The sequence below is a fragment of the Mesoplodon mirus genome (genome assembly GCF_964341445.2).
Source record: "Mesoplodon mirus genome assembly, chromosome: 12".
NCBI lineage: Eukaryota > Metazoa > Chordata > Mammalia > Artiodactyla > Ziphiidae > Mesoplodon > Mesoplodon mirus.
Genome location: NC_138988.1, coordinates 94,540,407 through 94,564,518, shown reverse-complemented (window position 1 = coordinate 94,564,518; position 24,112 = coordinate 94,540,407). Strand labels below are relative to the sequence as shown.

Genomic DNA, 24,112 nt, shown 5'->3' with positions numbered 1-24,112 from the left:
TCATAATGTATATAAATGTTGAATCACTATGCTGTACACCTGAAACTAATATTATGTGTCAACTACACTTCAATGAAAAAAAAAAGAATCAAATTATTTGGAAGTGACCGTCTAGAATAGTACTTCAGAGAATCCTTTAGCTTTAATTTGCCTTTAGTGGTCAATGTTCTCAGACTAGTAAAGAGAGAAAATTCAAGTGAGCATTTGGGAAGCCTGCCCCATTCATTTAAGAAGCCAAAATGCAGTTTCTAAAGAAGACGGTATTATGTCACTAAGTATCATTTTTTCAGGATATTAGAATCCTAATTGAGAATGAAAATACAGTATACTCTACCTTAAGAAAAACTTATATATACTGCATGTCCTAAGCAGAATTAACTATGAAAATAATTAGAATTGTGGCAAAATGCCTTTAATCAGAAGAGTGGTATCAAACAAATAACATTTATAAACAGAATTTACTCTCAGCTGGAAAGAAAAGGGGGGATGGTATCAGAGGTGAATATCTCTGCAAAGTAATACATAACCAATGAAAAGCAAGCGACTCAGAGAGAGACAGGAAGAGAAGCTAAAAAGAAAGTGGCCTAAACGGAATATTCCAAATATCTTGGAGGCTTTTTCCATCAGTTAGTTATCAAAGCCTTGAGAAGAATCATTCCTATACTTGCAAGAGGGAAATAATGCAGAAGGCCTTCCTCCTAAGACCCGGAATCTCTTTTCCACACCCTGCCTTCAGAAATAACAGAACACTAACGCCAGGGTTTCAAGAAGGCAGTTCATAGGCCTATTGACAGCTGCCACCCTAACTGCCTCATCCCTCGCTGAGTACATCATCATCGTGACTGGGATCCTGGATTCACACTTTATTAACTGTGTGACCCTGAGCAAGTCACAACCTCACCAAGGCTAACTTTCCTTAGCTGTAAAGTGGGATAATAAAAGCTACTTCGGCAGGGATCTTGTGAGGATTGAAAATGTTTGTAAAGCACCTAACAATCTCTGACATATAGTGGGTGCTATAAACATTAGCTATTGTTATCAGCAATAGCATTCCAAATACCATTCGTATCTATTTTATTCACACACACACATTTTATGATTTGCTAATTACTTGTTTTGTAAATCAGCTTTGTTTTGCTTTTAAAGAGGCAGTACTGAAAAACAGAAGAGATGGTGGGGTATCCTTACCTCCTTACCTGTTAAGACTGGGTCAGTTTATCAGCTCAAGAAATTCAACTCCTATGTAGATAACCCCTACCTCTTACTTCACTAAGATCTTAAGCTTGGTTAGAAAATAATAAGCCACAATATTATCCTAAGATGTGGCAACTGTCAAGCATAAAAGTTAATTTTCTGAAATATAAACTCAAGAAATAAATATCAGCATAATTCATCCCAATGAAAACAACAAAAAAATATAAACTTCCACAAGGTATAAATTTAGCCAAACAGGTACCCTAATTTAATGAGGGTTTGATCTCTCATCAGTTTAAAGCGGGAAAAAAAGCATATTTCAAGACATGAAGCTCTGAGCAGACCTAATTTTAAAAGCAACAACTTCCAGAGTATATCCTTCAGTCATAACAAAGCCACCCTAATCCTTTTTATTTCCTACATTTACACTTTTAAACAGAGACCTAAAGTCACAAAGACCACCCTGAATCGCTTTAAAGAATCAACAAAATTATGTTTTCTGAGCAGAAATGAGGCAGAAAAAGTTAGTGGTATATTTTAGAAATCACTTCTACACTTTAAATCATCGTTTTCTGTCAAATCATCAGTTAATCAGAATATGAAATTAATTAGAACTATTTCCCCCCACATCCTGTTAAGCAATAATTTAATGTAGTCTTAGAAAGCTTTGGAATTACACCAAATTATTTTCATTCCTAGAAGTAATGTCCAGAGGCAAACATGGAACTCACTCAGACTTGCCGTCAGGGATTCTAAATCTGCCTTCAGGCCTGGAAGCTGCCGAAGCTGCTGCTGTAGCTCTATCAGGCTCGCCTGCTTCTTCTCCCAGTGCGCGGAGAGCACCACCACCTCGCTGTCAACCAGCTGCAACACGGAAGAGGCGGGGTAAAGTCAAACCAGACTGCAGGCAGAGAGATTACAGCCAGCATGATGAGAGTCAGCCCACGTTACCTTCAAAAACCCTCCTACTGAGTACAGACAACAGGATACTCTAAAGAGACTGGAGCTGTTTTCTTTCTAAGAACCACCTTAACATCCAGTGCAGAAAACCTCAAATTACAGCTTTTATCAGTGCATCTTAACCCAGGAAAGAGAAAGGTCAGCAGTGACCTTAGAAGTCACTTCTAACTATACCCTATTTTTAAGTAAACCATGTATTTGAAAATTCAAATCTAGAAAAAATAAAACAAAAAACAACAACAACCAAAAAGAAAACAAACAAAAACAAACCCAAAACATAATGAATGGGTAATTATTTGTTTTACAAAAGGAATTCTTTTAAAAGAAAAGTTCCCTAATGCATTTAGAATATATTATGATTCAATTTCCATTTAAACAGGAACACTCACTGCATAAAGTAAGATAAATGGTACTTGTATACGCAGGAATTACTGAGGCAATTGATCAATTCCAGAAAAAGGAGAAAAGGATTTATACTAACAAAGAAGACATTTGGAGGTGAAAGGTTCCCAACAGCAGGGTGGTGAGAGGCCAGACTAGCCTAAAATAATTCTAACTTGTTTTCCTGAAGACTCTAAAGACAATGACAGCAGGTTCTCCCAGTCAATTTTGTTTTGGTTTTAACATGGTGAGAGAGGAAAGGACCTAGAATAAGACTTAGAAGGAGCATGGAGAGGTTATCTTTTGAAAACATCACCAATAATAAGAACTGTGAAAGATACCCATATTTTGTACAATAAAGACTTCAAAATTCATTATATAACAGAAGAAAGTGTATTTGAATTTTATATGTAAAATCAGAGTTCATAGTTAACTTATATTAAAAAAGGGACAATTTACGCATCCCAAGATTAAGATTCTTTAAGAGTTGAAACATGAATACAACTGATTTTTACTGAATCTCACTAAAGAAAGAACTTTTAGAGGTATAAAAAATATCAAAATAAGATACAAAATTATTTGCATGTGGCGCTAGATCATTTTAGCTTCCACATTTTAATATCCTAGGAATTCACAACATTGAAATAAAAAAATTAAGCTACAATAAAGAGGTTAGAAAGCTGCCCTGTTTCCTCACATTATCCCCACTTCGCGCACACCTCCCCATTGTTAGTCAGCCCACATTAGAGGGGTAACCACGTCATCTCACATGCAAGCCTCAGCTGAGCTGGGGAGGTGACACCAAGCGCTACTCCAAGTGCATGTCTCATTAATTCTGTATACTTAAAAATGTCCGTGCCAACCGGTTTTGTAAAGATCCTGAAGAGGAGTTTAAAAGATACTGAGCATTGCTAACAGACACAGCTGTGACGCAACAGTAAGGAAACTGGGCTTGAAATGAGGATCCGTGCCCATAGGGTTCATCTGTAATATCCAACAAGTTTCTACTGACCGCCCACTCTTTGCCCGGCACTGTTTCAGGCACTGGAGATACCATGGTGAACAAAACAGAAAATAAGATCCCTGCACTCTTGGTGCTTTAGTCTGGTGTAGGTCTCACAAATTTTCTTAACTGCAGTTTTTAAATTCTAAAAAAGAAAAAATAATTCCTGTATCCCAGGGCTAAACTGATGATAAGAAAGATATTTTTCCTGGTACATGGCATATCTTTTAAAAAGTTTGTTAAATCTTAATTACTCTGGTTAATTATGTTAAAAATTTGAAAAATCTAGAATGAACAATTTTTAGATATGAACCATTTCTTACTGAAAAGTAAAGTGAAACATACTTAAGTATTAAAACTTAAGTATAGTTCATCTTCCACAAAATTGAAAATTATATTCTGTATATAGAATATAAGAAGCGTGCACAGAAAGAATATATCAGAATACATTAAAATACTATTTTAATTTAAAAGAATGGGATGTTGAACGGATTCTCAGAAATCATTATCAAGTATAATATAATAATACTAAAACACTTTGAGCATTTCTATGTGCCAGGCCCTGTGCTAAGCAATTTACATATATTATCTCATTTAACTACACAGCAACCTTGTAAACAGAGCAATATTACCACTTCCATTTTACAGAAGAAGAAACCAAGGCACAATGAAGCTGAGTCACTTTCCCAAGGGCCACAGAAGACCTAGATTCAATCCCAGGGAATTTGACACTTAAGCCCATGCCCTTAATTGATATTCTAGGGATTGTGTATAAGGGGACATAAAAGGAAGAAGTGAAAAGCTAGCAGAAGAAAAGGTTCTGAAAAACTGTACTTCAACTTTACTTAATAAGAAATGAGCTATCTCCAGAAGTCCAATTTTTCTCCTCCAAGCAAACAATTCTGAATAAATCCAGATTTAACACCGGGAAATCAAGTTTAAGTAGCCAGACAAACCCATGGCTTGGGTTTGTTGCCCAAATTACAAGTCATTCCAAAATTCCTTCTGGTGGACACTGAAGTTAGGAGAACAAAGAAAAAGCAGGGATACAAGTAAATGGGTAACAGTAGGACCTTACTTTGTCTAAAACAGTCCTGTGTTTGGGGTTCGTTATTTCATGCGATTTTCAAACAACTTCGGTAGGCAGTGTAAGTGGTGTTACACCATTTTATATGTGAGGAAACTAAAAATAGAGAGACTCCATTTATCTGCTCAAGGTCAAAATGTATTACCGCAGAAAGTAGGCATTCCCACACCCAGTTCAGTTCACTTCCCACCACAGGCAGAAGAGAGCCAACCTGGAACACAAAGTGAAGCATGCCTAATTTAAGCAGCTTATGCACCAAACTGTTAAAACATGAATCTTAAGAGTTCAATTTGAGGGCTTCCTTGGTGGCGCAGTGGTTGAGAGTCTGCCTGCCGATGCAGGGGTTGCGGGTTTGTGCCCCGGTCCGGGAGGATCCCACATGCCGTGGAGCGGCTGGGCCCGTGAGCCATGGCCACTGAGCCTGCACGTCCGGAGCCTGTGCTCCACAACTGGAGAGGCCACAGCAGTGAGAGGCCCGCGTACCGCAAAAAAAAAAAAAAAAAAAAAAAAAAAAAGAGTTCAATTTGAAGGCAAGCAAATATTTCACAGTAATAAAAAGTATAAGCAAATACTGGAAGTCTAACTTAAAAAGGTACCCTCAGAATCTAACCCCTAAGTCACTATCAATTATGTACTCATTTATATATTGCTAAGGGAGGGAAAAAAAATTAAAAACTTGTTAAAAAAGAAAAGAAAAAAAAAAACTTGTGGAAAAAGTCTAGACAACAAAGTTACCATCGACCAAATGTTTTCTAAGATATTGCTTTGAATTTTAAGACTATATAGTAAGAATTAGTTTTAAAGTAATCAAGTATAAAATAATTTGTCAAAGAAGACTGAATTGTCCTTAGGTATATTTGCCCTGGCAGGTTGATATTCTTTGGTTAAAGGCCACTAAAGACACATGAGCATGGCCTGACAAAACAAACACATGATAAAACACTTTGCATGTTAAAGATATACATTCTAAATATTTACATATGTCTCAACAATACGTCAGAGAGCTTTAAAATAAATTTCCATCTTTAAAGCTGAGAACTGTATTTCTGGAAATCAACAGAGGCACTTTTGATCAGATATGGGTCTTAAAATAACCAAATACTCGACTATGAAAAAATGTAGCATTCAGCGACAGATCTTACAGGAAATTCCTTCTCCTATATATTTTATTATGAAACACTTCTTAAAATTAAAAGAATAATAATTTTTGTTAAAGCTCCTCTGCAGGACTTCCCTGGTGGAGCAGCAGTTAAGAATCCTCGTGTCAATACAGGGGACACGGGTTCGAGCCCTGTTCCGGGAAGATCCCATATGCCATGGAGCAAGCCACAACTACTGAGCCCACGAGCCACAACTATTGAAGTCCGCACGCCTAGAGCCTGTGCTCCGCAACAAGAGAAGCCACCGCAATGAGAAGCCCGAGCACCGCAAAGAAGAGTAGCCCCTGCTTGCTGCAACTAGAGAAAGCCCACACGCAGCAATGAAGACCCAACGGCAGCTAAAAATAAAAATAATAATAATAAAAATAAGCTCCTCTACGGGATATGGTCTTCACTGAATATTGTGGGATTCATCCATGCTGATACATATAGGTATAGTAGTTCACTAATTTTTCACTGCTGTATGGTATTTTATTTTATGAATACTAATAATTTACTCTATAGGTGGACTCTGGGACCGTCTAAAGACGCAACAAAACCTGCTATAAACATTCTAGTACAAATCTCCTGTTGCACACATGCAATTTTCACAAATTAGTTACCGATGTATCTGAAGTATTGAGCTCCTCACCCCCTGGGGAGGCTCAACAGGGCTGGAGTAAGTAGACCTCCCCCAGCCTAGCCTCCTGACTTCAAGTACTCTCATCTATTTGTTACATAATGAATAGATAATACCATGCCAATGTAATCTGCTGAAATGTGAGCCATACCAGCAGCCCCAGGGGAAAGCTTGGGATGCAATGCTACAAAATATCCCTAGGGGCCAAACTGTTGTTTGAAAGGTATGTGGAATTCCAATGTCCACTTCATGGAAGCTCATTTTTCTAATGTGACTGAGCCGATGGATTTACACTCGCTAGTTCTCATCATGTTTCTTCTAAGGGACAGCTGTCATCAGTGAATAATGACTGACTGCAGAGAAAATTCACGGCTTCTTAAATGTTTGATAATCTAACGAGTGTGAATTTGAGGTTTTCATTTGTATTTCCTTGACTACTAATCAATTTTGAACATTTTCACATTTACTGGTCACTCATGTTTTTTCTTCGGTGTAATACCTGGTCATATCTTTTTTTTTTTTTTTTTAGTTTCTGCTTTATAACAAAGTGAATCAGTCATACCTGGTCATATCTTTTGCTCACTTTTTAATGGGTTACTGTTCTCTTTTTATTGGTTTGTAGAGGTTTTTCATATGTTTTGAACACTAGTCCTCTGTTTTGTGAACTGCTTAACTTTTTCATGGTGTTGTTTGATGAACAGAAGATTAGATAAAAATTATCAACATTTTCATTTATAGTTGGTGCTTATTACGCCTTGTTGAAGAACTCTTTCTCTACCCTGAGGTCTTAGCTTTTCTACTATTTTCTAAAAGAGGTATAATTTTTCCTTTCACATTTAAGTCTGATGGAGCCAAAATCTGAACCACTATCTTCGACTACTTTTATTCAACATTACATTGGAGGTTCTACCCACTGTAAAAAGACCTGAAGAAAGACTGGTAGGTTTTTCTTCTTCCCTTCCATCCACACAAAACAACTCTCACCCCTGAACGCAAATTATTAGAATAAGAGGATTTAGCAAGATGATTGACCATGGGATCAAAATACTACAAGTCAAATACTGCAGGTTTTGGTAGATATTAGGACAAAAGTTAACTTCTATTAGAAACTTGCTAAAACGTTTTACTCTGAATAATTTTACTGAATGTATGTTCTGTATCTGATGATTATATATTTTTCTCTTTTAATTTGTTAACGTGGTCAATGGCATACAAAAGATTTTCTGATGTCAAACCAACTTTATAATCCTGGAATAAATCTGGGGTGTTAATGCATGGTTGGATTTGGTCTGCCATCACAGCCATATATACAGCAGGATGTCTCCCAGGTAGAATGCCTCTTGCTTATCATCCAACATTCACAGAACAAGCACATATACAAACACATACACAAAGTTTTGAATAACAGTTATACAGGAAAACTTTACATTTAAGCTTGATACACATTTTAAAACAATGTGTGAGAATATTCTCAAGTGAAATTTCAAATAACATTGGTAGAATATGAGAATCACAAGACGGTACAAGGAGCCCATCTATAAAGGAGAGGCAAGCCCTGAATACTGAGTGTTGAGAGGTCACGTTACTGCACACGAGGCAGCTGTTTGTCAATGAGTGTATCACAGGTTTGGTAAGCAGAAAGCTATGTTTGAAGCACTTTACTACCTAACAGATTGCTACCATCTATAGACGTTTTGCTGGTTGTATATATATATTATAAGATATTCTTAAATATATTTAAGAAAGTTGGCAGAGGGCTTTGGGTGGACATGTAACACATTATGACTTTTCCAATTTAGAATGTGACAAATAGGTTCCTGGATAGAGTGTTTGCACAGAACATCTGATTTCCAGAAATAGGTTACTAAAGTTAAGTGAGAGATAATGCCTCCATTTTGCTTATAATTTTTGTAACTGTATTCATGAATGGGACTGGACTCCAATTTCACCTTCTCATACTTCCCTTGTTGGGGTTCAGTATCAGTTATTCTAGCCTCATGAAATGAGCTGGGCAGTTTCCTCTTTTTTCACTTGCTGCAGGAGTTTGTCTAACATTGAAATGGTAGTCTCTCTGAAAGTTTGACAGAACTCTCCTATGAAACTTTGTGGACCTGGTGCTTTCTTAGGGAAAAGATTAATCACTAATACTGTTTCTTTAGTGGCTATAGGACTATTCAGGATTTGTACTACTTTTAAAATTGGTTTTAGTAAAAATTTCCAGGGTTTTTCCATTTTGTCTAAGTTTTCAAATTTGTCATAGAGTTGTTCACAAGCTCTTATCTGTTCACTCTGCTGTAGCTGCAGTTATATTCTTTAATTCTTAAAATTATTTATCCTTCTTTTCTTGAGCCATATCACTAGACATCTATTTACCAAATTTTATTAGTTTTTTCTAAGAACCTGTGGCTTTGTCTGGCTTCTATTGTACTCTTTATATTCTATTTCATTTACTTTTTTCATCTTTATTATCTCTTTCATTCTTCTTTCATGATGTATTCTATTCTCTAATTCTTAGCTTAGATTAGCTCACTGACTTTCAGTCTAATTTTTCCCCTATAAAATTTCCCTCTAAGTAGTCTCTGGCAAATTATACAATTTATGTGTAGTAATTATTATAATTCAGTTCTATTTAAAACTTTTCAGTATTATTTCCTTCTTTGAACCATAAATTATGCATTATATATTTTTTAATAGTTTTAAAAAAATAAATTTATTTTTGGCTGTATTGTCTTCGTTGCTGCACGTGGGCTTTCTCTAGTTGTGGGAAGAGGAGGCTACTCTTTGTTGTGGTGCACGGGCTTCTCATTGCGGTGGCTTCTCTTGTGGCAGAGCACAGGCTCTCAGCACATGGGCTTCAGTAATTGTGGCACACGGGCTCAGAGTTGTGGCTCGTGGGCTCTAGGGCGCAGGCTCAGTAGTCATGGTGCACAGGCTTAGTTGCTCTGGGGCAAGTGGGATCTTCCTAGACCAGGGCTCGAACCTATGTCGCCTGCATTGGCAGGCTGATTCCCAACCACTACGCCACCAGGGAAGTCCCAATGCATAATATATATTTTTAATTTGCAAACATATGGAATTTTCAAAATTGTTTTCCTATACTGACTTCCAGCTTCATTTGCACCAGGATCAGAGAATATTCTGTATGACTTGATTTACCTGAAACTTGTTGAGAACTGCTTTGCAGCCCAGTACATGGTCAATTTTTATGTGTTCCAGGTGTGCTTTAAAGAATCTGTATTCTGTATTTGTTGGGGCAGATTCTGTATTCGCCTATCTGGTCAAGTTTGTAAATCACATTAGTCGCATGTCCTATATCCGTACTTATTTTATTTGGGTTTTTTCCCTATCAATTAAGAGGAATGTATTAACATCCCCCCATTTTGATGATAGATTTATCCATTTTTCCTTATAACTTGTCTTTTATATACTGAGACTTACTAGACACGCAGGTTTAGACTTTTCCCCCTTAGGGATCTTATAGATTGATCCTTAGTTTCCTATTTAATTCATTCTCATTATTCTAGTTTCCTTCTATGGGTTTGGAAGATAAACACTATTTCTGTTCTTTAGTGGTTACCCTTGAAATTCTGCCCTCCATATTTAACTTTACATCTAAGGTTAATCAATATCTATACCCTCCCCATTAATAATGCAAGGGCTTTTAAAATACTTGAACTCTGATAATCTGCCTTCCAGATTGCATGCTATTCTTTTTTTTTTTTTTTAAATACTCCTCTCTTTTCTTTCTTTTTTTTTTTTTTTCGATGTTGGGGGTAGGAATTTATTTATTTATTTATTTATTTTTGCTGTGTTGGGTCTTTGTTTCTGTGCGAGGGCTTTCTCTAGTTGTGGCAAGCGGGGGCCACTCTTCATCGCGGTGCGCGGGCCTCTCACGTCGCGGCCTCTCTTGTTGCGGACCACAGGCTCCAGACGCGCAGACTCAGTAGTTGTGGCTCACGGGCCCAGCTACTCTGCGGCATGTGGGATCCTCCCAGACCAGGGCTCGAACCCGCATCCCCTGCATTAGCAGGCAGATTCTCAACCACTGCGCCACCAGGGAAGCCCTGCATGCTATTCTTATCTAGCATTTTTTTTTTTTTTTTTGCAGTACGTGGGCCTCTCACTGTTGTGGCCTCTCCCATTGCGGAGCACAGGCTCCGGATGCGCAGGCTCAGCGCCCACGGCTCACGGGCCCAGCCGCTCCGTGGCATGTGGGATCTTCCCGGACCGGGGCACAAACCCGTGTCCCCTGCATCGGCAGGCGGACTCTCAACCACTGCGCCACCAGGGAAGCCCTTATCTAGCATTTTTGTTCTATCATTTTTAATTCCACAAACTAGATAACTGATAGAAATACAGAGTCACTGTTTATATTTACCTATGGTTTACCATTTTCTTTGCTCACTATTCCTTCCTATACCTGAGACCTACCTCCCAAAATCATTTCTTTTATCCAGAAATACATTTTTTAGAAGTTCCTTTATTGGACAACTGTTGATAGAAAACTATTTTTATCTGAAAATGTCTCACTTTGCCCTCATTCTTGACAACAGTTTGAGAAGTCTACTGGAAACTCATTCATTTGTAAGTGATCTATCTTTTCTCTTTAGTTACTTTGAGATCTTCTCTTTGCCTTTGGTGTTCTGTAGTTTCAACATGATATGTCTAGGTGTGGATAATTACTTACCTTGCTTGCTTGTAATACTTTTTGGATCTAAGGATTTACACATCTCATTTCTGGAAAATTCTCAGCCATTTACATTCTCCTACATTGTCTTTCCCTCATTCTCTTTCTAGATTATTAGATATATTAAGCTGAGCTATATGAAACTGTAATTTTACAGACCAAAAAGGTCTCATATTGGTAATCTTAGTTGGTTCAACCTACAGAACTTTTATAACCATTTTCTATTAACTCTTCTTTCATAGTTTCCATGTTCATATCTCAGAAATCCTTTCTGGGTAATGTCTGACTTTATCTCCTACTTCAATGTACTCTTTCTTCACTATAGATACCTGCTGTTAAGCACATCCTTTGGGTTTTTAATCTCAATGACTTTTAAAAGTCATGTTTTAAAGTCATGTTTCATACTCTCTTATTCCTTACTCATTTTTCATCCATCTTTCACCTCTCTAAAAAGACTTTGTATGTTCCTATTTAATTGTCTGTATACAAGAGTGCAATATCTGAAGTGCCTTACAGGTCTAAATCTTACTCTTTGGTTCTAGTGACTCAAACTTTTGGTAATGTATTTCTTTGTGTGTTTGCTAATCTTTGGCAGGGGGAAGGTGGGTGGTTAGGGGATGAATCTGTGGGAATCTTGAAGGGCCTGGGTTTACAAGTTTCGTCCATGAAGAACTGGTATTTGTTTCTGTTGAGTGTCAAAGACACAGTCACCTGTAGCCCTTTCATTTCTTAAGTTAGTGGTTCCTTGATCATGCAGTAAGTATAAACTAGAGCCCAACACTCATGTGAGGCCAAGACCATATAAACAAATCCAAAATGGAGACTATATTTATTCCAAGTTGTTATGAAGACAAGTTTTCTTGTTGTCTCCTTTTGCCAACAAGTAGCTTTTCTTTTCTTATCTTTTTTCTTTTCTTTCTTTTTTTAAATGTCCTAGATTACCCTTTCATCAAGAGATGTAGTCACTTCAAATATCCAAGAGCTTTATGCAGGAGTCTCAGACTCAGTTCCCCATAGATGGAAATCTCCTATCACCCAAATCTCTGAAGCTTTTGTTTTACTATTTGACCCCAGCTTCCTTGTTATTTTTTTAACCACTCTCATTTCAGTTCCCTGGTGTTTTTGTTTGTTTTCTGCCTTTAGGATTTCCTTTAATTTTTGTACATTTACTGCATTTAAAAATTTTTTTAAAAATCTATCCAGCATTTAGGTGTTTTACACCTAAAGGGCTTTTCAAAGTACTAGTCTGCCTTACTAACAGAAACCTATAACCTTCCTTTTCAGTAATTTCTAAGAGAAACATTAAAGTCTAAATTTTATCGTATGTATTACCATGTTCTGTACACATAACTATTACAGTTTCATTAATTAGGTAAATGGTAAAGTCAGTCAGTCTAAATTAGTTAAAAGTCAGAATCACAGAAGTGTTTTTAGAAAGAAATAACGTTTGATTGACATCAATAACACAGACTATATTTCATCTTGGCTAAAAAAGCTTTAAGTACATATACCAAATAATTTTAATTACTAGTCTCTTTTATTCATTACACACTCTATAGAGCTAGAAAATAGGTTGTTCTTCTAAGTAATTGAGGTTGACTCCTGAGATCTTTATATTTATTTGCTAATAAGCAAATTAATGATTTTAAGTAGACTGAGCAAAGTTAAACTTTTGCCCCCCAAAAAAGGAATTCTTAAATAGTGAGTAGAAAGAAATGACATAATTTACATAAACTGCAAAGGTTTCAGACTCAAATTCAAAGCATTATACCTGGATGAACCAAATATTTACTTGCAACTCTAGAATAAAAGTTACAAACTCTCTAAGCTAACTAAATTACTTGACTGAGAAATTATGAAAAAGTGCTTTATTTAGGGAGTTTCATAATCAACTGCTAAATTAAATTTCAGATATCCTGCAAAACTTTTTAACACAACTACAAATTTAATTTATTAAAAACTAGCATTTAAGACTGCAAAAGGATATTTTCCCTGTGAGTATAAGATTAGCGGATTCTTTACCTCGCCAGCACTTGCGCATTCCTGGGCTCTTCTGTGGAGTGCAGCCCACGTATCTTCATACCTAAGAAAAGCAAAGAATAATTCAAAATACAAACCACACATTAAAAAAATCCTACCTATGTATATGTATGGCTGATTCATTTTGCTGTGCAGTAGAAGCTAACACAACATTGTAAAGCAACTGCACTCCAATAAAAATTAATTAATAAAAAAAATTCTACCTAAAAATGAACCTGTTACACCCTGTGGTGTCAGAAAGGAAAGCTCAAAAAATAATGGAGACACATTGTAAACACACAGAAGTCAACTTCAAGGGACTTCCAATTGTCAAATCTGGGACAACCTGAGCAACGAAACAAATAATGGTAGAAATGGGTTATAATTCATGGACTAAAACCAACACCCATGAGTTCATAGTGAATTAAATAAACAGTTGAATGGGGCAGTAGGGAAAAATTCTTCCTTACAGTAGAATTCCAATTAATAATGATAGAAAAAATGAGAAAAATATAAAATCACCATTTGGTAAACACAATACTAATTATTTCAGGCAAGAATTCTAATAGATGCTAAAATTAGTGGGTGAGAGTATAAAGAGAAACAGGATATTTTCATAGTCTTTAAGTATCTCCCCACAGGATACTTATTAATTTAAAAGGGGGAAACAGTATTAAAGTGGAGAAACCTGGCAGACACTTCCTTAACCAAGTGGTCAATATTAACATCTGCAGTAAGGAGACATATCAACATCATGTGCCTACTGACACAATGCACTGGAGGACACAACATTATTCTTCTGTTATTCTCGCCATAAAAGCACTAACTTGAATTTAATCATGAGAAAACAGCAGATAAACCCAAAATGAGGGATATTTTGCAAAATAACTAGCCAGAAATAAACCCATGCATGTATGGCTCAATTACTTCACAACAAAGGAGTCAAGAATATACAATAGGGAAAGGAGAGTCTCTTCAATAAATGGTGTAGGAAAAACTGGACAGCCACATGCAAAAGAATGAAACTGGACAATTATCTTATACCACACCCCAAAATTAACTCAAAATGGATTAAAGACCTGAATGTAGGACCTGAAACCATAAAACTCCTACGAAAAAACATAGGCAAGTAAGCTCCTTGACATCGGTCTTGTGATGATTTTTTGGATCTGATACCAAAAGCAAAGGCAAAAAGAGCAAAAACAAACAAGTAGGACGACATCAATTGAAAAAGCTTCTGCACAGCAAAGGAAACCATCAACAAAATGAAATGGCAACCTACTGAATGCGAGAAAATACTTGCAAATCATACATGTAATAAAGAGTATACCCAAAATACGTAAAGAAATCATACAACTCAATAGCAAAAAACAATCTGATTAAACAACAGGTAGAGGCTCTGAACAGATATTTTTCCAAAGACATACAAATAACCAACAGGTACATGAAAAGTTGCTCACTTCACTAAACATCAAAAAGTGCACATCAAAACCACAATGAGATACCGCCTCACCCCTGTTAGATGGCTATTCTCAAAAATACAGCAAATAATAAGTGTTGGTGAGGATGTGAAGAAAAGGGAACGTTTAGTATACTGTTGGTGGGAATGTAAACTGGTGCAGCCACTATGGAAAACTGTATGGAGGTTCCTCAAAAAATTGAAAATAGAACTACCATATGATCCAGCAATCCCACTCCTGGGCACATACCGAGACAAACTATAACTCAAAAAGACACATGCACCCGATGTTCACAGCAGCACTACTCACAAGAGCCAGGACATGGGAGCAACCCCTTTGCCATCTGCAACAACATGGATGGATTTGGAGGGCATTATGCTTAGTGAAGTAAGTCAGACAGAGAAAGACAAATACTGTATGTTATCACTTATATATGGAATCTAAAAAATACAACAAAAGATGAACATAACAAAATAGAAACAGACTCATAGATGCCCAGAACAAATTAGTGGTTACCAGTGGGGAGAGTGAAGAGGGGGAGGGGCAAGAAAGGGGTAGGGGATTAAGAGGTACAAACTACTATGTATGAAATAAGTAAGCTACAAGGGTATAGCACAGGGAATATAGCCAATAATTTATAATAACTTTAAATGGAGTATAATCTATAAAAAAGTTTGAATCACTATGTTGTACCCCTGAAATTAATATTGTAAATCAACTATACCTCAACAAAAATATTTAAGTAAATAAATAGAAAACAAAACAAAATAAACCTGAACTCATAGGTACAGAGAACAAACTGGGGGTTACCAAAGGCAGGGGCTGAGGGGTTGAGTGTGGTTGTGTGTGAGAGAGAGAAATGGGTGAAGGTGGTCAAAGCTATAAACTTGTAGTTATACATAACATACAGCACGGTGACTACAGTTAATAATACAATATTGTATATTTGAAAGTTCCTAAGAGAGTAAAACATAAAAGTCCTCATCATAAGAAAAAAATTTTAAACTATGTGTGATAATGGATGTTAACTAGATTTATTGTGGTGATTATTTTGTAATATATACAAATATTGAGTCATTATGCTGTACATCTAAAACTAATATAATGTCATATGTCAATTATCTCTCAAAAAAAAAGTTCAGGCTTAAGAAAAAAGAAAAAAGATCTCAAATCAACAATCTAACTTCACAACTTAAGGAACTAGAAAAAGAACAAACTGAACCTATAGCTGGCAGTAGGAAGGAGACAACAAAGAGAACTAAGAAAACAATTCCATCTACAATAGCATCAAAAAAAATTTAGGAATTAACCAAGGAGGTGAATACTTGTACAATGAAGACTACAAAATATTGCTGAAAGAAATTTTTAAAAAGACATAAATAGATGGAAAGATATCCCACGTTCATGGAATAGAAGACTTAATATTGTTAAGATGTTGTCAATAGCACCCAAAGTAATCTACAAATTCAGCGTAATCCCTATCAAAATCCCAATAGCATTCTTTGTAGAAGTAGAAAAAAATCCATCATAAAATTCATATGGAAGGTCAAGGGATCCTGAAAAGCCAAAACAATCTTGAAAAGAAGAACAAAGTTGGAAGACTCACACTTCTTGATTTCAAAACTTACTACAAGGCTACAATAATCAAAATCAAATAATAATCAAAACAGTGTGGCACTGGTATAAAGGGAGACATATAGGCCAATGAAATAGAGAGCCCAGAAATAAACACGTGCATGTATGGTCAAATAATTTTCGACAACTATGCCAAGATCATTCAATGGAGAAAGGATAGTCTTTTCAACAAATATGCTAGGGTGCCGGGAAAAGTGGATATCCACATGCAAAAGAATGACGTTGGACTCTTACTTTAACACCATACACAAAAATTAACTAAAAATGGATCAAAAAATCCAAACATAAGAACTAAAACTATAAAACTCTTAGAAGAAAACATGGGGAAAAGCTTCATGACATTAGATTTGACAATGATTTCTTGGATATAACACCAAAGGCACAGGCCACAAAGAAAACAGACAAATTGGACTCAATCAAAATTAGAAACTTTTGTGCATGAAAGAACACAATCAACAGATAAAAAGGCAACCAATAAAATGGGAGAAAATATTTACAAATCACATACCTGATACGGGATTAATATCCAGAATATATAGACAACTCCTAACATTCAACAAGAAAAAAACACCCTATCCAAAAACAGGCAAAGGACTTGGATATTTCTCTAAAGAAGATATATAAATGGCCAATAAACACATGAGAAACTCACCATCATCAGCCAATAAACACATGAGAAACTCACCATCATCAGTCATTAGGGAAATGAAAATCAAAAGCACAATGAGATACCACTTCATACCAATGAGAATGGCAAAAAAAATTTCTCAAAACGACCATACACATAAGTCTACAAGTCTAAAGTAAATCTTTCAATGAAGTACTTTCAACTAAATCCCTAAATTAAAAAAATAAAGATAACATGCAAACAGTACACCACTGATTAATTTTTACTGTATCTCCTTTCATGTTCACTTATGTTCCTCACTCAACAAAACCAAGCAGGAAATTAATGTCAAATTAAGCACTCAGAGAAGAAAAATCCCCAGATTTTGCAACCATAAAAAGAAACCAAATAAAAAGCTAGAAAAGAGAAAGCAAAATGTAGGTATAGGTGATTGTGTCCTAACACAAGCTAAGATAAGGCGAAGGAGCACACCCTCTACTGTACACATGGCTACCACTTATCCATCAGATGCCATGTTACGAGGCCCAGAAATGCATATAACAACATATGCAAACCATACACTAATTTTTATAACAGCTTTATTGAGTTTTGATACATCATAAAATTCATGCTTTTTTTTTTTTTGGCTGCACCATGTAGCACGAGGGGATCTTAGTTCCCCAACCAGGGATCAAACCTGCGCCCCCTGCAGTGCAACCTCGAAGTTTTAACCACTGGACTGCCAGGGAAGTCCCAAAATTCATGCTTTTAAAGTGCATAATTCAGGACTTCCCTGGCGGTCCGGTAGTTAAGACTTCGCCTTCCAATGAAAGAGGTGTGGGTTCGATCCCTGGTTGGGGAGCTAAGATCCCACATGCCTCTCAGCCAAAAAACCAAAACATAAAACAGAAGCAGTACTGTAACAAATTCAATAAAGACTTTAAAAAAGGTTCACATCAAAAAAAAAAAAAAAGAATCTTCAACTGCATAATTCACAGTATATTCACAGAATTAGTTGGGACAACTATCACCACTATCTAATTCCAAAATATTTTCAACACCCTGAAAAGAAACCCCATATCCATTAGCAGTCATTACTCATTCCCCTCTCTCCTCCAAACCTTGGCAAAATTATCTTTCCATCTCTATGGATTTGCCTATTCTGGACATTTCATATAAGTGGAATCATACACTATGTGCCATTTTTGTTGATTCCTTTTATTTAGCATAATGGTTTTTGTTTTTTGTTTTTTTTTTGCTGTACGCGGGCCTCTCACTGTTGTGGCCTCTCCCGTTGCGGAGCACAGGCTCCAGACACACAGGCTCAGCAGCCATGGCTCAGAGGCCCAGCCACTCCGCGGCTTGTGTGACCTTCCCAGACCGGGGCACGAACCCGCGTCCCCTGCATCAGCAGGCAGACTCTCGACCACTGCGCAACCAGGGAAGCCCTAGCATAATGTTTTTAAGTTTCATCCAAGATGTAGCACACCTCAGTACTTCATTCCTTTTTATGGCTGAATAATATTCCATTGTATGGAGATAGGAAATTTTGTTATTCATTCATTGCCTAATGAATACTTGCGCTGTTTCTACTTTTTGGCTATTATGAATAATATTGCTTTATGAATGATACTGCTATTATGCACCTTTGTGTACAATTTTTTATGTGGACATAAGTTTTCAATTTTCTTGGTGTGAAACTGCTAGGTCACATGGTAATACTACTTTTAACTTTTTCAGAAACTACCAAACTGTTTTCCAAAGCAGTGATTTTATAATCCCACCAGCAGAGCATAAGGGTTCCAATTTTTCCACATCACTGCCAACCCTTGTTATTGTTTGGCTTTTTGATTATAGCCATGCTAGTGGGTATGAAGTGGTATTTCATCGTGGCTTTGGCCTGCACTTCCCTGATGACTAACGATGAGAATTTTTTCATGTGCTTATTGGCCATTGGCCTATCTTTTTTATGGAAATGTCAATTCAAATCCTTTGCCTGTTTCTTCACTGGATTATTTGTCTTTTTACTGTTGAGTTATAAAAGTTAATTATACATTCTAGATACAAGTACCTCAACAGATGTATAATTTGCAAATATTTTCTCCCATTCTGTGGACTGTTGTTTCACTTTCTTGATAGTGTTCTTTAAAGAGCAAAAGTTTTTAATTTTGGTAAAGTCCAATTTATCTTTTTTTCCTTTGTTACTCACGCTTTTGATGTCATCTAAGAAAATCACGTATTTTAATATTAATCTGCACATCAATAGAAATGGATTGGAGAAGAAATGGTAAAAAATTAAGAATCAAGGTAAGAAAATTATTGGGAACTCAAATCCAGAATTGATTTTCTTGCAACAAAGAAACCATAATACATGAACATGATAAAGTTATTGATTAGTAAACACAACAGTGATCAATATGCTCAAAGTCTGAATGGCCTTTGTATTAATCAGTGAAATGCAAAAGCCCCTCAGGAACAGAAATAAGTAAATAATTTCCAATCTCCTTGTTAAGGTAAAATTTAGTTGTTTTAAGGTTTCTATCTATACAGTTATAAAATACTTTTAAACAACAGTCAGAAGTATAACCTTTTTATTTAAATGAAAACCCTTACCTGCTAAGTAATTCTAGTCCAGCAGAGCACTTTGGCAAATATGGAACAGTCCTGCCAAAAGAAACACGTATTTTATTAAAAACTGCTGCTGATTTAGGCCAACTTAAAAAAAAAGTTACGTATAATAATTTTGATGCTGTCAGTCATAATGTGGAATATTTTTAAATCATTAATGGCAATTGATCTAAACTTTTAGAAAAATGTATTGTTATTCCAAAGTTAATATGCTGCAATATACTATCAACCATCACTTTGCCCTATAGATTTTTAGCACACAATAATGAACACTTTAATAGAATGTTAGCTAACAAGAAATTTTTTAAAAAGCTCCTCATCTCTAGGTTTAAAGTGAAATTTGGTCATGTGCTTTACTTTATTAAAAAATGAGGGCTTCCCTGATGGCACAGTGGTTGAGAGTCCGCCTGCCGATGCAGGGGACACGGGTTCGTGCCCTGGTCTGGGAAGATCCCACATGCCGCACAGCGGCTGGGCCCGTGAGCCATGGCCACTGAGCCTGCGTGTCCGGAGCCTGTGCTCTGCAACGGGAGAGGCCACAACAGTGAGAGGCCCACATACCACAAAAAAAAAGAAAGAAAAGAAAAGAAAAAACTGCACCAATTATTCTAGTGTTTTCATATAAAACAGATAACACAGCTAAAGAGGCTCCCTTGCCAAGTACTGTTTCGTTATCAATTTGCTTCTCAATAATGGAGAACTTTTATTGTGCTCTTAATATACAAATAAAAATGATTAATTGTGATCAAATAGCCATTGACTGTCATGGAGTAAAACAATTACATGTAACCATTTTTTCAACCACTTTACAATTTTATCAGAAAAATTTCCAGTGTTACAAAATTTAGAAAGAATAAATTGTTTAGTCAGATGCATTCAACAGATATAAAATCCATTAAAGTAATTATACTATCATGACTACAACCAAAAGTTGTATGAAATTTAAGTCATAGTAAATTAAATCAGCACAAGCTTACCTGGGTTTGTTTTTTACTTTAGCTTCTCTTGATTTGTCACTTAAAGTCTTCAGCCTATAATGCAACAAGTATAAAATATCATATTTTTATAGCTTAAGAGATTTCTTTCAAATGCAAATTTCACAGCTCGTAAAACTTTGGGTTGGATAAGCTAATTTTTTTTTTAGCAAGAATTAAGCACCTCTAGACAACAAATATTTGTTTACTATATATCAGACACCACAAATGGAAAATTTATAGCAAATATTTTTATATTTTTCTTGCCCCAAATCCCTTTTCTAGAAACATTTCCTAAATATGACTGGACTAGAAAACCTCACTACTCTGGCAACATCAGGAAAAAAAAAGTGGTCTCCATAGGTGAACTTGATTGGCAACAAAGATATCTAAGCAGCACATTTTTAAGTAGATAACTATGCCAGGCACTAAGTGCCAACGTTCTGAGAAATTTCAGCTATTGATAAAAGGCTTTCTAAAATACATTACAAACCTCCTTCATTAAAGAGGTCTTGGGACATTCTATTGAACATTTTCTGATAACTCGGCATCATTATCATGAATACCAGTGACTGCATTTCATGGCAAAACAGTACTGTCCTTAGATGTTTCTGAGCTAGGAATGTCTCTTTATTTACCAACTCGAAACCAATCTAAAGTGGTTTTCTGAGTTTGTTCAGGATCCTACGTCTATTTCTTCAAAATTTAAATTTTCCACCTCTACCATTGGTCATCTGGTATCAGCTACCACTTACTGCTTCTGCTAGCTATTTAACTATAGCAGCCTACTCCCCTTCTATTTGCTTTTTTAAATTATTGGGCTGGGATACATAAACGGGCTAGAAATGCATATGTAAATTAAAATTAAATAGGCTCTTCTATATATAAAATATGAAGTTCATACACTTCAATGTTTTTTCACTTCACCAGCCCAATTTTTACCTACCTTTAACTGTGGACTCTGTATCATATAACAGACTGCCAAAAAGCGAATGCTAAATTATGAGATAATCTCACATAAAATGAGATATCTGGACATGTTCTTCTTAATCTGATTACTTCCACAGATATTCATTTCTAAAGAGTCTGAAGCATAGGCCACAGTACCCCAGCTAGCTCCACGAAGCCTTTGTAAAGCTAGATACAGGTGCTCCTTTCTCAAGACACTTTTACTGCACTCAGTCAGAAACTGTCCTAGCATACAAGCTGACTCTCCTATGAATGCCCCAACCCTTTGTTGTGCACAGTTGTACGTGCAAGCCCTGACAGAGCATTACAACTTTTTGGTCAATAATGCCTGGCTTAAAACCAGAAAGGGACTTCTAGTGTCAAGTCATTTTTTTTAACAAGTTGCAGTGTCAATTTCATACTAAGATTTTTTTTTATATGTTCTATGTTCTTTTTCAAAAACTAAAATATTGATGAGATCAATTCCAATACAATTTTAAAAAGACTTAGCAATCTCTTTAATACAAAACTCTTTGTATATATCTCTCCAGATGAGTTGAATTTAAAAAGTCTAACCTGTCCCAGAAAAACAATATAAATTTTCAAGCTTAGCATGGAAACTAGTAAATCCAGTTTAAACTAAGATTAAGCAACAGCTAGGGAAAGGTATTTTGATAGCCATTCAACCATTTCCACTCCAAAAGCTGAGAAAGGCACTTAGTTGTGACATCCGAGGTAGAATTATACTAGGATAGGCAGACACAGCAGTGCATTATACTCCAAATGATTCTAGTATTATATTCAGTGATTTGGGACAATTCCATATCGTTAGGTGTTACAAGGATATTGAAAGCTCACTGCTAAGACCCTCTTTGAACCATTCATTATAGGACCTAGCAAATCTTTAGGTTAGTATTTCAAGTATTTATTTCTGAAAAAAATGTTACATTTCTCAATTGTAAGATATCAAATGTGGGGTTCTCCACACTTCCCCAAAAGAAAGAAAAAAAGTAGTTTGGAATAAAAGAGAAAGGAGGAAGCTTATAGGGAGCTGAAAATAAAATTGTTGGAAGGTCAGCAAGAGCTTCCCCAAGTGGCTCCTTAACAACCACCTACTTTAAAAATTGGTCTTTAAGCAAATGTAATGTGTGGAACTTATCTGATGTGGATTTGAACAAATCAACTGTAAAAAGACATTTCTAAGAACCAGGAAATTTGATTATGGACTGGAGAACTGATAATATCAAAGAATTAGTGTTAATTTTGCTAGGTATGATATTGGCGTTGCATTTATGTAATGTATTTTTTTTAGAGATGAAAACTGATGTATGAGAGATGTAAGAGCTTAGTCTTAGGTTTACTTTATAAATAAGGGAGAGACAAAGCAAATGTGGTAGTCGACAACTGTTGAATCTGAATAATGAATATATGGGACTCACTGTGTTATTCTATTTTTGTATATGTTTAAAACTTTGTAAAAAAAGTTTTAATAACGAAAAAAGTCTATTATATATTCATCTTTTCTCATCACACCTTCTCCACATAAATCATCAATACGCCAAAATTCAGAATAGAAACTGCTGTAGAAAACAAAGTAGCAAGAAGAAAGTTGGAAACAGTGAAGAAAGTTCAAGAGAGAAAAAGATAAAATAAGAATAATAGTCAATGTAACACTTTAAGTCGCAAAAAAATAAGGTCAGACCCCCCAAAAAAGCAAAACAGTCCTTTCTGAAGTATATACTCAAAACCCAGAATTCAACTGAAAGTAGCTTACCATTTTTATTTGGGGATAACTCTATTTAAGTTTCTCACAGTGAGTCTGTGCTAGAAACAACTCGCTAATAAAGTCCCACAATGTCTTGACACACTGAGAAGGAAATACTGATCTGAGTGAAATATTCCAGTTTCCTAAACCATAAAACAGGAGTATTGTACTGACCATAATGATTTGCCACAAGAAGTAAAGGAAATATGACTTTGGCAGCAAACTATAATTGTAAATTATAAAACCAATTCAAACAAAAAGTTTAATAAAACTATCTCCAAATTTAGTAAAAATTATCACCATCAAGAAAGGTAAGAAGTCAAAAAAAAAAGAAAGGTAAGAAGCTATGTACATTACAGGGTCAAAGTAAAATAAAGTAGAGGTCCCCCAATGCACCAGTTCCCATAAAAGCCTTCTCCACCGTTCCTAATCTTCTTCACAATACCGCACACCCCCAGGGAGACGTGAGTGCTGCTGTGTGAGTATATTAATACACAGACTTCTAAGTGAGCCACCTGACAATTATTTTCTACCCGAAGCAACTAATGCACACTTCAGAGTTCAAAGCACTTACCTTCAAATTCATAACAGCACAATACTTTATTTTTAGATTGCTGCAAAGACTTACCTTAATTTGACCCCAGCACATTTATTTTTTTAAGCTTTACAGAAAATACTAAGATGGAGGCATCTTACTACGAAACGGAGATAACTAGCAAAATTGCTTAGACAAAAAGTTTAAAAAGTAGTTACACAGAATGAGAGGCGGAGCACGACAATGACTGATGAGCAGGAAACGTGCTTTCTGGACCTGACTCGAAGGCATGAGGGACCTTGATGGCATTCCATTTAACCTCACTTCAATTTCCTACTCATCTAACCCCATCAGCTATCATGAAAGGTGAGGATGGCTGCTTTAAAACACCACAAAATGTATTAATTAGCATATTTTGTCCTTTAAGGCTCATTTTCATGTCTCCATTAT

The 24,112-nt window shown here is 35.9% G+C and overlaps 1 protein-coding gene across 1 annotated transcript in view; it reads right to left on the bottom strand.

Moving 5' to 3' along the window:
- The window catches only part of DTNBP1 (dystrobrevin binding protein 1), a 116,254-nt gene that overhangs the window by 82,856 nt on the left and 9,286 nt on the right, over positions 1-24,112 (bottom strand). The window contains exons 2-5 of the mRNA XM_082639767.1: positions 20,418-20,471; positions 19,426-19,476; positions 13,114-13,174; positions 1,926-2,058 (exon numbers count right to left, since the gene is read on the bottom strand). Coding sequence (XP_082495893.1) covers positions 1,926-2,058; positions 13,114-13,174; positions 19,426-19,476; positions 20,418-20,471 — 299 coding nt within the window. The remainder of the gene's footprint in view (positions 1-1,925; positions 2,059-13,113; positions 13,175-19,425; positions 19,477-20,417; positions 20,472-24,112) is intronic.